Below are 12,664 nucleotides of genomic sequence, written 5' to 3'. Positions count from 1 at the left end.
GAGCAAGCCCAGAATGTTGCATTTCCCATCTCCACTGATCCTGCATGAGCACCTCCTCTGAAATGTATTTCCCCTACTCACCCCATTAAATCACTGGATAACTTTGGGCAGGAACAGGCCCTACATTCAAAAGTCTTACTGGCAGTTTGTCAAATGAAGATTCTATAGGCAACATACAGAGAAAGATCATTGTGGCACAGCTGGGGGTAATAATATATATGTAGGGAACACAACACATAGAGTTGTGTCCCAATTTCAGTACAGCCTCTCTCTCTCTCTCTCTACCCCATGCTAATCAGAGATGAAGAAAAGCAGGTTCTTTGATTAAATTTCAGAATAGTTTAAAATAAAAAACAAAAAGTGTTATCCTATCTGCTACCCATTTCTGCTGCTCTGGAAAAAAAACCTCTGTTTAATGCAGGCCTTGGCTTGGCTAGCAGAAAGAAAATAATTTCAGCCTTTAAACTGACACTGAATAAAATATTGCAATGATTGCTAAGCTCTTTCTAGACCGGGGTGGACATCATGGATAGACAGTATCAAGAGAAAGAGAGAGCTACTGATATTCTGGATTTGCTCCCAAGGTGCATATTGTTGCAAAATTCCCCACTGACATTAGTTAGGATGGCAAAATCCAGTAAGTAGCATAGAGGATTGAACTTTGCCATATCTCATTGCGGCATCCAGACTATTGCTCACCCCGTTGGGGGTTTGGGTCGTGTCTTTAATTGTACTTCTGCCAAGGTCCTCCAAGATGTTCAGCTTTTAGAACACTAGCCAGATGTTACCCACCCTTCCTCCCAACTACCCCTTACACACTTTTAAAAGACACAGTTGCATCATGGGACCACTTTACAAAGGCCCTGGAAAAACAGGTGTAATAAATGAGGCACCCCTGACTGTATCCCATTATAAGCAGAACTCACCATGGAATTACATGGGGAATCAAGCTTAAAAATGAATGGGATATGGATTTGAGTTATTGCTAGCAAAGAATCAAGATGGCCGTTTAAAGCACTTAACTCCTACAACCCTCCCTCTCCATCCCCTCTACTTCCAGCTTTCCTCTCTGATCTCCAATACCTTTAAAAACAAAAAATGTAGGTACTTTGTTACAGGTTTCTTTCTTACTCCCTCCTCCCACACCAATGGAGCTTATGTAGGAGAAAAATCTATTTTAATGTGATCCTGAACAGTGCAACCTACTCCATGTGGTGCTTATGAGTGTCATGTGGCTCCACTGCTGAGACCCGACTGCAGGTTGTGTATACAAAAGGGCTAAACAAATACATAAAATAGGGGAGGATATATATTTAAGCCATTTTTTTAAAAAGACTAGTAATTTTAGATGCCCAACTTGAGATACCTTACAAGGGCTAGGGATGGTATCCCTAGCCTCTGTTTTGCCAGAAGCTGGGAAATGGGCAAGGGATGGATCACTTGATTACCTGTTCTGTTCATTCCCTGGCATTGGTCACTGCTGGAAGACAAGATAGTGGCTAGATAGACCTTTGGTCTGACCAGTATGGCCGTTCTTATGTTCCTTTTTCCCCCTCCATAGGGTGGGTGCTTAGGCACTTTTTCAGCACCTCAAGTTGGGCCTCCAAATTTTTGAGGAAACCAAAATTGCTAGTCACATTAAAAAATCTTGGTCTGTGTTTTTGGCCTTTACTTTAACCAGCAAATCAATCTTTCCACGGGTTCCAATGCTGACTCAAGTGCTGCTTTACTTCTTTTCAGGTAAGCGGAGTGTTACTTCCCTTACTGCTATTCTAATGATGAGTAAGAAACAATGAATGTGCTCTTCAGTCAGTTCACAGTGCACCTTTCTATTAGAGTCCTGGTTGGAAAAACCTGCTCCGAGGATTTGCTGCTGATATCTAACTATGTTATTTGAATTACAAGGGACTTTCAGATTTTCAGTATCCCTGAAACATTGCTATAATGAAATGTAATTTTAGATAGAAAAAAAGTCTGCCATAGTAAAAGAAGAACTTGCTAAGATGAAATGGAAATGGAAATGATAGCTACTGAGCTGCATTCTGGGGAAGCGCCATCTCAGATGGATTCTTTCTGTAAATGTTTTCAAGACTCATGGGAAGTCACCAATTGACAATTTGCCTCCTATAATATAGAAAAAGGGTAATTCAAAGCCCCAGACAGCTCATATTAACATCTCTATTCAAGAAGAAGAAACCCCTCCCCTACTACTTTTTTGCATTATAACAGACTAACTTCAGTGGAAATGGCTCATCTGTTCCTGGCATGAAAGAAACAAAATGCATTAAAAAAAAACCAAAAACCACCGGTGAAACATAGGCATAGTAATCAGATACACACCATGCAAGCTCTTCAGCATGAAAACCATGTTCTGAAAAAAGCGTAAAGAATTAGAACTCACAGAGACCTTGCTGGGATGCTGTGTAGGACTGCACCCCTACTTGTATGCCTTCAGCCATAGCAGGGGGCCAGGAAATGTGTAAGTAAATAACGAGCAGTTTCAAACCTCTTGCAGTCTGAGATTAATTTATCACACCTATACCTTTTTCAAATGGGCTTTCTCTGAAATCGACTGCTATACTTCATATAATGCACCCTACATGCATGTAAGGTTACCAACAGTAGTGTCTTTTCTGTAGCTACTTAGAGTTTGGATGTACCCTTGTTTCCACAGTAAGATACATAGTATTATTGTAACACTTGGGCTTATACAATATTTCCTATTCAAAAGATCTGAAAGCAGTTTACAAAGGAGAATTTTACTGACAAGGAAACTGAGGCACGGAGAGGTTAAAATGCTGAAGGTCAGTGTCAGCACCAGTTTCCCCTGATTCCTCCCCCATTTCAGACCACACCCACTTTTATATTGTTTAAAGCACTTGTTGATGCTCTATAATTGTATATTACAGTTTTTTATTTTATATTACACATTACACTAAGTAAGCTGGTTTAGTCAGCACCTGGGCTTTTGAGACTACAGTCGTAACAATTGCAACTCTCTCCTACCATCTAAGGTACAAAAGCACATGGCCCAATGCATCCAAGAAAACACTATGCACCCCACAGAAGTTGAATGTGTTGGAAAGCTTAGGTTGCATAAAAATAGCATATATCATTTGAACTGAAGTTTGATAATGGGAACCAGTAGAACAAAACATAGCTTAATTTTATCCGATAAGCAAGCAAAAACCTAGCCGAATGAGAGTATGATGAGTTCCTGCCAGAACCTGTCAGACCTTAGTTACAGAATTAACAGATAACACAAGAGCAACATATTCACACATCCACAGCTTTCTGTATTGTGGAACATACCTATTAATAACTTTGGAAAATTTGATGTTTCGATGTTATGATAGTAAACAACAGATGTGATGGCTGCCAAGAATGCCATACCAGCTGGCATGTACAGGTGCAAATGACGGGATTCTGAGACCCTTAAAAATAAAAATTAACAAAAATTACATATACACACACATACATACACAGCCATCCACCCCTAAACAAAGCTTAATCATATATTTAAGTATACACTGGTTTAATTGTCAGTTATTCACCTCTCTATTTACTTATCATTAGGCTTGGCAGAATTTGAGTCTTTCTTAAGAATTGACAGATAATTAAAATGTTTAAAGCATTTTTTATTTTTAACCATTTACATTTTTCACAAATGTGCAAAATTGTGTGTTTAAAACTTTTTTTTTTCAATTTAAATTTTCACAGTTGTGGGAAATTATGGAAGAAGGTCAGACAATTATTTAACAACAAAAGACAAATTCAAAAAGTTAAAACTTCATAACCATTAAAATACATGGTCAAAAATCACGTCAAAATATACAGTGCAAATATCCTTAAATCCCCAAACTCAAAAAATTCTCAAGCAGCATTTTTCTTCCTTTGTTTATCCGTAAATTTCAATCACCATCTATAGAAATATTTTGTGTCAGGTCGTGTGTGTACAGTGAAATTGTACAAATTCTAGCTCATTCCATTTTCAACAATTACAATCAACAACAAACCAACCCACCCAAATAACCAGGGAATTACAATATGCCTTGAAGACACAGTCCTGCAATGCAGGACTAAGGCAGAATTGCACTGACAGTGCAGTTTACTCTTCAGAGTACTGGTCAGACATTTCTGCCGGCTGGCAGATAGTTGGATGAGCCATAGCCCCATTTCCTTTTTTCCCCACAAGGTAGTAAGGGCAAAGCAGGTCCTGTGCTCCTCGGAAAGCAAGGGCTACAATTCAGCCTGGCTCAGTTCTGAGCTGCTTAAAGTGAGGGTGGGGACATGCAAGGTGAGAGGTCTGTGAACAATCCAGGAGTGGGAGAGTCAGGAGGATGTATACCTTCATCCCCCATCCTAATGGAAAACCCACTTGAGAATGAATGCTTCTCTGGCTCCCTCTGCCCCTCCCTTATATAGGGAATCGAGAGGCAGTGGAGGGTATGCATATGGGGTAGAGGTGGGGTGGAAAGAACTGAACTGTCAGAGACCTGAACGGGCTACCGAAGTCGCTGGAGCTGAGTGTGCAAAGGTTCTGTCCTCCAAGAGATTGCACAGGGCATGGATTGAAACACTGCTCATTCCTAGGGTCTGTGCACGGGGAACGCAAAATCCTGCCCCCAAAGGAATAATCTGGGGAAATTCACACACATTGACATAAATGAGGTCACATGGGCAACCTTTGGCCTAAATGCTTTGCTTAATGACAAGTAACCCCTATTGGTAATAGGGAGACATATGTGGATACCTTAATGCCACTAAATTTATAAATAAGGGCAGATTTTTATACAACAGAGTAGAATTCCAACAGTGAGAAGCCAATATTTTAGGGATCACATCTTTTTTACACAGATTTCAGCAGAGTTCTTCAGTTACTCCATGTTTTAGCAGATAATGCCGTAGGAGTAGGAGGTATTTTGCTATAACTCACAAATAGAAGCAAGCGGCAAGAATGCTACTATATAAGCATATCACTAAGCCATTATTACAACACAGTAGCACGGGTCTATTGCTGGTTGCCAAAGCCTTTGACAGCCCGACTACTATCAAGAGGGCTTTTAACAGCAAGACTTGTTTTGATTTTAGGAAGATGAGGAGTCTCTTTGCTACAGGAACAAAATCTGTTTTTATTCACAGAACAACTTGCTAAGCTGCCGAGTGCTCCAGAGATGTGATTGTGGGCTGGCAGTCCTCCAGTATGGTTAGGAGCTTTGATTTTCATCAGGAAGCACTTTTTATTCAACAGCAGTGTTCTGGGTCAGTTTAAGAATAACCTTAAAAAGGGCATTTTTCTACTTCAAGTCTCCACATCCTTATAATTAAAAGTTAAATCAGTATTAGAAAAGCTCTTTCTAAAATGATTTTTGGGTGCTGAGGGATTTCCTGTTTAATGTATACTTACAAGGAGATAAAATATAATAATAGTGGGCAAAACTGATACAGATATAATTCAGTTAAACTAGGGCTACTGCTATGCAGTCCATGATGTTTATACATATATACTCTCAGCCTATTATGGTAAAGAAAACAAAATAACTATTGGTACCATAAAGCACTCCTAGGATTCATATGACTTGCTTTATTCAGAAAATTTCTCTCATATTTTATTACATAAACTCTTATGCCAAATTTCAGGTCATAGGTAAAGGAATAGTAGAATTAAATAAGAATATATATATGCTAGTATAGTAGTCTACTCCTAATCTTGCTCCCAATGAATGGATAAAGTCGAACACACATTGATTTCAACTGGAACAGAACCAGTTTATGTTTCATTCTCTTTATATTTCAACTTTAGTGAATAGGCTTCGGTCCCATCATAGTAACGTGAATAGCTCCACTCAAGGCAAGAAGGCACTAGGCTTGATTCTTTTTTCTCACACACTGGTGGCACTCTGTTGAGGTCAATGGAGTTACTCCAGTGTAAAACATGTGTGAGAAGAGAATCAGGTCCAATGAGCCTTTGAGCAAGGCAAGCAGAACTTGGCTCATAGAGGAACATTTATTAGCTAATCCTGTACATGGGAGTTTTGTCTGAGCAAGGACTGTGGGATCAGGTCCTTAGACATTTCATTAAAACATCACCATCTGCTTGAATTGTCAGGATATTTCTAAGATTATCCTTTGGAATGATAGTGTCATTAAATTTAACTAAAAATGATTCAAGGCCAGGCCATTTTTATGTGTGCACATACTTGGCAAGGTCTATGGAATTTCTGATACGAAGTCTGTAGGTTAATCACCATGAGTACAGATTATATGTTTATAACAAGCCAAATGGCTTAGATGAAAATTTAGACAGGGGAGTAGTACTTACATTGAAACCCTTCAAAGATAGTTGGTGTTATCAAGAAGAACTATGCATCCACTTACCCATCTGACACTATGCCCTCTGCTATTTCACACACCAGCACAAACAAAAGGATGAAAGTCAAGATCCAACGTAAATTGTGGCCGGGAAAATGAAGCCAAGTGCTATGATGTATATGAACTTTGGAACTCTGACTTCCCCATCCTAAATGTAAAAGCAGAATCATCATAAGGATTTTTATGCGCAATCATAACCCCCCAATGAGAAAATGTTCTAAGCTAAAAATGTTGACCTAACTCTTTTCTCTCTTTCATATTTAAAAGCAATAACTGAGTTGGAAAATGTTACAAGTGAGGACGCTCACTGTGCAACTACACTATAAAAATGTGACATTGGGACTGATCCTACATTTCTAGTGCACTAAACACTTCCAAGACCAACACTGGGTGTTTTAGTTGTAAAAATAGTAGCGCGTAGGGCCCAAGTATAAAGGAAAAAAAAAAAAACCAAAAAAACCCCAAACCAGTGACACATTTAGACCCTAATCCTATAAACACTTGCATGTTTATAACTTTACTCAAATGAATCTACCCACTTAAATCAATGAGACTACTCATGCAAGTAAATTTATGCAAGTATTTGCAAGATTGGAGACTTATGTAACAACTTTATTATGGAATATAAGCCGAAAAGCACACAGAATATATAACGATCTTCCAGTAAATTTAAAACCATGAGTCCAAATAATCTCAAACAATATTTATAACCAAATCTTTTAAAAATTCCAGTATTTTTAATATATAATAAAATCCTGTGCAATTAATTTGATCAATATAACTTAGAAAAAAGTATAAATTTCATAAAGTAATTAATTTTTCTTTTTGACAGGCATCTTTGCTCACAAATATCATTGCTTAAATTTAAAAATTAAAGCAGTAATGTTTAGTTCTTAAGAAAGTTAAATACTAGAGCATAGCATGGCATTTATGCTGCACAGATTTCCTGTTAAATAGCTCCTCAAATGACTTTTTTGAGCTTTTGTGAGCAAAGGACATCTATTTTGACACATTATGTTGTGGTTGTGTGCTGTGGTTGTGTGTTGTGACTGACTCCTGTAACTTACAAATTTATGCAGAATTGACACTCATAGTTCCAGTAATGAAGAAGTGTATTAGCCCCAATATAATGTCTGGTAGTAAATTCATGCTAAGATAGCTTAATTTTCAGGAAGTGGCTGTATTATTTGACAATATGAAATCAACTTGCTCTAAAACAGTAGCTTTCTGATTTTAGCAGTAAGCTTGTTCTGTTATTTCCTCAGCTTACAAAACTCACAGGGCAAAATTCTGGAGTCCTTATGAAGTTTCTACTCAATCCTTACATGGGGAAAACTTCCACTAACTTAATGTACTTGAAGAGGAGTTTTGCCTGCATAAAGGCGGCCAGTTCTTGTAGTCCATATGATTTTCCAAAGTCCCCTTATCACAGGCAAATCTGAGCTACTTGTGTTAATGGAAGCATTCACTCTTAATAATTAATGTAAGATTGATTGATAAGTCATCCTAAAAATATGCATCTAGTCAGTATTACTTTAAACATTTAACATTTTAGCTGTCTATTAATGTTTAAACAGTTTAGTCCAGAAGCAACAAACGATTATACTGGTACAGATAGCTTGATTAGTTACACTGTTTATACTGGGGTACCTCAGGCTCCTCTAACGCATTGGTAGGATATGGTTAATTCAAACTGTCCTTAATGAACATTTAAGGGTGTCCCTTTCTGTCAACTAAACTGTGTTAACATTAGTAGCTTCAGTGAACATGCTGAATAATCCGCAGCGACACGGGATTTTCAGAAAAGCTCACCAAGACCCAAGCCCTCCACCTTCCGAAGTAATGGACATGTTACCTTTGACTTCAACAGGAGCACTTAGGCGGAGTGCTTCTGAAAATCGCTCCTGTGTAATTCAACCGGGAAGGATTTTCCATCAAGAAACTCGCTCTCCCCTTCTCCTGCCAGTCTGGAATGAGCGACTGCAAACCACCCGCTCAGAGGCGACTGGCAACAATGTCAGACTCCTCTGTCAAATGCATCCAGTCGCGATCTTTGCCCCGACCCATGTGCCAGCTGCTCAGCCCCAGGCTAGCGCTTTGCAACCCAGGAGCGGTGGGCTCCTGGGGAATGCCCCGAGGCACACTACAGGGGGTGGATCCATCCAGCAAGGCAAGGTGCGGAGGTCTCCAGGAAGAGACAGATGCTACGGCTGAAGCAAGGAAGCAAAGGCTCCCTGCCTGGAGACATGGAGCAGGCTAGGCAGGCTGCAGAGCTCGGGGACCGCCAGAAAAACAATAAATACACCCCCCCCACACACACACACACCCCCAAACAGAGCCGCCCAAGCAGGGCCGTGCAGCCGCACTCACCTATGAAGAGGATCGGGAAGGTGATGAAGAGCAGGAAGACGTGCGGCACCACGTTGAGCGCGTCCACAAAGCAGCCGTTGTTGAGCACCCCTTTGTCCACGTTGTAGGCAGCCGAGTTATTCTCATCGCCGCAGAACGCCAAGGACATGGTGGAGGAGCCGGGACGCGGCGCGCAGGGAACGGGGCGGGGGCGCATCCACACGCACGCAGACGGTCGCGGCGGCGCTGGCCTCTCTCCCCGGCATTACCTGGGGGACACGGTGCGGAGCCCCGGCCCCGGGGGCAGAGCGCGCGCCCCGCCAGGCATGGGAGAGGCCGCCGGGGGCTGCGCCCCGCAGAGGCGGGCGCGGGTCCCCTCCGCGGGAGAGGGGGCCCCCCGCGCGCGCCTCGCCCAGCTCCCCGCCGGCCCGGAGCCCTTGGGTCCGGCTGCCCAGTCGGCCCTAGGCCAGCCGGCGGGGGGGGATGCCGTGCCCGCTCCTGGGGGGCTGCCTCGCTCCCCGCAGCTGCTAGGATGGGAGCCGCTGAGGCTGCAGGACGAGCAGGCTGGAGACTACGGGAACATCTGGCGGCGGCAGCATCGCAGCCAAGGAAACAAGAGGAGGCTTCGCCCCGGTGGCCTCGCCTCAGCTACTGCGGCGTGAGCGCAGCGGCAGCTCCGGCCTTAAAGGAGCCGCCTTCCTTCCCCTCCCCTCCCCTCTCCCGCCAAGGAGGCAGGGGCAGCAGGCTCCCCCCATCTCCTCCCCTCTGCACTGTCCCGGGCAGGCCTGGGGTCTGTGGAGAAAACGGGCCGGGGTTTGGTTTGTAAACATTTTTGCATTCCGCCCGGGCTCCCTGGGGGAAATCTTTCCAGTCCTCTCTGCCCCAGGCCAGAACTGTTGGCCAAAGAAAGCCCAGATTCCCTCTGGGAAAGGACTAAGCGCTCAGGAGAGATCGTCCCCTTCCCCACCAAGCACTCTGAGTCAGACCCATCCTCCCCCAGGCACTGGGAGAGCTGGCTACTCATCCCCAATCTCAAGCTAAGAAAATCAGTGCCCAGTGCAGGTAGGTGCTGTACCTAGCCCTTTTATTCAGGTTCTTATCCTGCCCTCATCATCATGTTACTCCCTCTCTTTCCAATGGTGCATTAAGTGATGTGACCAGCATCTGCAGCTCTTTCTCACATCCTCTTCCCAGCTGTCTCTCATGATCCCCCTCCCCCACAACCAGCTCTGCCCAGGCAAGTGACTGCCTGCACACCAGCTATTGTAATTCTGGGCCCATGCTGGAATCACACCAAAATGGGTAAAAAGAAAAGGAGTACTTGTGGCACCTTAGAGACTAACCAATTTATTTGAGCATAAGCTTTCGTGAGCTACAGCTCACTTCATCGGATGCATACTGTGGAAACTGCAGAAGACATTTGTCACGGTTCCTCCCCCACTCTGAACTCTAGGGTACAGATGTGGGGACCTGCATGAAAAACCTCCTAAGCTTATCCTTACCAGCTTAGGTTAAAACTTCCCCAAGGTACAAAATATTACCCCCGTTATCCTTGGAATGGCCGCTACCACCACCAAACTAATACTGGTTACTGGGGAAGAGCTGTTTGGACGCGTCCTTCCCCCCAAAATACTTCCCAAAACCTTGCACCCCACTTCCTGGACAAGGTTTGGTAAAAAGCCTCACCAATTTGCCTAGGTGACTACAGACCCAGACCCTTGGATCTGAGAACAATGAAAAAGCATTCAGTGTTTTACAAGAAGACTTTTAATAAAAAATAGAAGTAAATAGAAATAAAGAAATCCCCCCTGTAAAATCAGGATGGTATATATCTTACAGGGTAATTAGATTCAAAAACATAGAGAACCCCTCTAGGCAAAACCTTAAGTTACAAAAAAGATACACAGACAGAAATAGTTATTCTATTCAGCACAATTCTTTTCTCAGCCATTTAAAGAAATCATAATCTAACACATACCTAGCTAGATTACTTACTAAAAGTTCTAAGACTCCATTCCTGTTCTGTCCCCGGCCAAGACGACTACAGACAGCCACCCAAACCCTTTGTTTCTCTCCCTCCTCCCAGCTTTTGAAAGTATCTTGTCTCCTCATTGGTCATTTTGGTCAGGTGCCAGCGAGGTTACCTTTAGCTTCTTAACCCTTTACAGGTGAGAGGAGCTTTCCCCTGGCCAGGAGGGATTTCAAAGGGGTTTACCCTTCCCTTTATATTTATGACACGCCCCCCAAATCTCAGCTAGGGTGAAACACTGGCTGGGATTTCTTCCTGGAGCTCTAGGAAAACAGAGTTAATAAGACACATGCATCTCTAAATATACTACCAAGTACATAAAGACTAACAATATTTTCCACATCTCAAGGACGATTTTAACCAGTTGATTCTGGGAAACTTTCACGGGAGAGTGCATCAGCCACTTTGTTAGAAGCTCCTGAGATGTGTTGGATGTCGAAATCAAAATCTTGGAGAGCTAAACTCCACCGAAGAAGTTTTCTGTTAGTTTCTTTGACGGTGTGAAGCCACTTTAGTGCAGCATGGTCGGTTTGCAGGTGGAAACGCCGTCCCCAAACATATGGGCGTAGCTTTTCCAGAGCGTAGACAATGGCATAACATTCTTTTTCAGTGACTGACCAGTTGCTTTCCCTCTCAGACAGTTTTTTGCTGAGAAACACTACAGGGTGGAATTCTTGATCAGGTCCTTTCTGCATTAAAACTGCTCCCACACCACGCTCGGATGCATCTGTGGTTACTAGGAACGGTTTGTCAAAGTCTGGGGCCCTTAGTACAGGGTCAGACATGAGTGTCGCTTTAAGCTTGTTAAAGGCCTTCTGACACTTTCCGGTCCACTGAACAGCATTTGGCTGTTTCTTTTTGGTTAGGTCTGTCAGTGGGGCAGCGATTTGGCTGTAGTGCGGTACAAATCGTCTGTAATAACCGGCCAAGCCTAAGAAGGATTGAACCTGTTTCTTTGACTTTGGGACAGGCCACTTTTGGATAGCATCCACTTTGGCCTGTAGGGGGCTGATAGTTCCTTGACCCACCTGGTGTCCAAGGTAAGTCACTCTGTTTAGGCCTATTTGACACTTCTTAGCCTTAACAGTTAGTCCTGCCTCCCTTATGCGCTCAAGGACTTTTTGTAGATGTTCCAGGTGGTCTGCCCAGGAATCCGAAAATATGGCCACATCGTCAAGGTAGGCGACTGCATATTCTCCTAATCCCGCTAGGAGACCATCTACAAGTCTTTGGAAAGTGGCGGGTGCATTTCGCAGCCCGAAAGGGAGTACATTAAATTCATACAGCCCGAGATGTGTGATGAAGGCTGACCTTTCCTTGGCAGATCCATCTAGCGGTACCTGCCAGTACCCCTTGGTTAAGTCCAAGGTAGAGATGAACTGGGCCCTTCCCAGTTTCTCTAATAGTTCATCTGTGCGTGGCATGGGATAGTTGTCTGGGCGAGTTACAGCATTTAGCTTACGGTAGTCCACGCAAAAACGTATTTCCCCATCTGGTTTGGGAACTAGAACCACTGGAGATGCCCATGCACTTTCAGAGGGGCGGATTACCCCCATCTGTAACATATCCTGGATCTCCCGTTCTATAGCAGTTTTAGCTTGAGGAGACACCCGGTAAGGTTGGACCCTAATTGGGTGAGCATTACCTGTGTCAATGGAGTGGTATGCCCGTTCAGTCAGTCCTGGGGTGGCTGAGAACGTTGGCGCGTAGCTAGTGCACAGCTCCTGGATCTGCTGTCGCTGCATACGCCCAAGGGTCATGGAGAGGTTCACCTCTTCCACACCACCAGCACATTTCCCTTCGTAGTAGACACCTTCAGGCCACTCAGCATCGTCTCCTCCCTGGGCTGTAAACTGACAAACCTTTAATTCTCTGGAATAAAAGGGCTTTAGAGAATTAATATGGTACACCTTA

The 12,664-nt window shown here is 43.3% G+C and overlaps 1 protein-coding gene across 4 annotated transcripts in view; it reads right to left on the bottom strand.

Annotated features, from left to right (window-relative positions):
- Window positions 1–9,368, bottom strand: part of ABCC8 (ATP binding cassette subfamily C member 8) — a 135,993-nt gene extending 126,625 nt beyond the window's left edge. For all 4 annotated transcript variants that reach the window (XM_084631930.1, XM_084631933.1, XM_084631931.1 and 1 more), the window contains exons 1-3: window positions 8,743–9,368; window positions 6,379–6,520; window positions 3,313–3,434 (exon numbers count right to left, since the gene is read on the bottom strand). In XM_084631930.1, coding sequence (XP_084488056.1) covers window positions 3,313–3,434; window positions 6,379–6,520; window positions 8,743–8,938 — 460 coding nt within the window. In that variant the 5' untranslated portion in view covers window positions 8,939–9,368. The remainder of the gene's footprint in view (window positions 1–3,312; window positions 3,435–6,378; window positions 6,521–8,742) is intronic.
- Between the last annotated feature and the right edge of the window lie 3,296 nt (window positions 9,369–12,664).

Source organism: Lepidochelys olivacea, assembly GCF_965140295.1.
Source record: "Lepidochelys olivacea isolate rLepOli2 genome assembly, chromosome: 6".
In the NCBI taxonomy this organism is placed as follows: Eukaryota; Metazoa; Chordata; order Testudines; family Cheloniidae; genus Lepidochelys; species Lepidochelys olivacea.
Note: the sequence above shows the minus strand (reverse complement) of the source record. Positions and strands in the feature narration are given on the sequence as shown.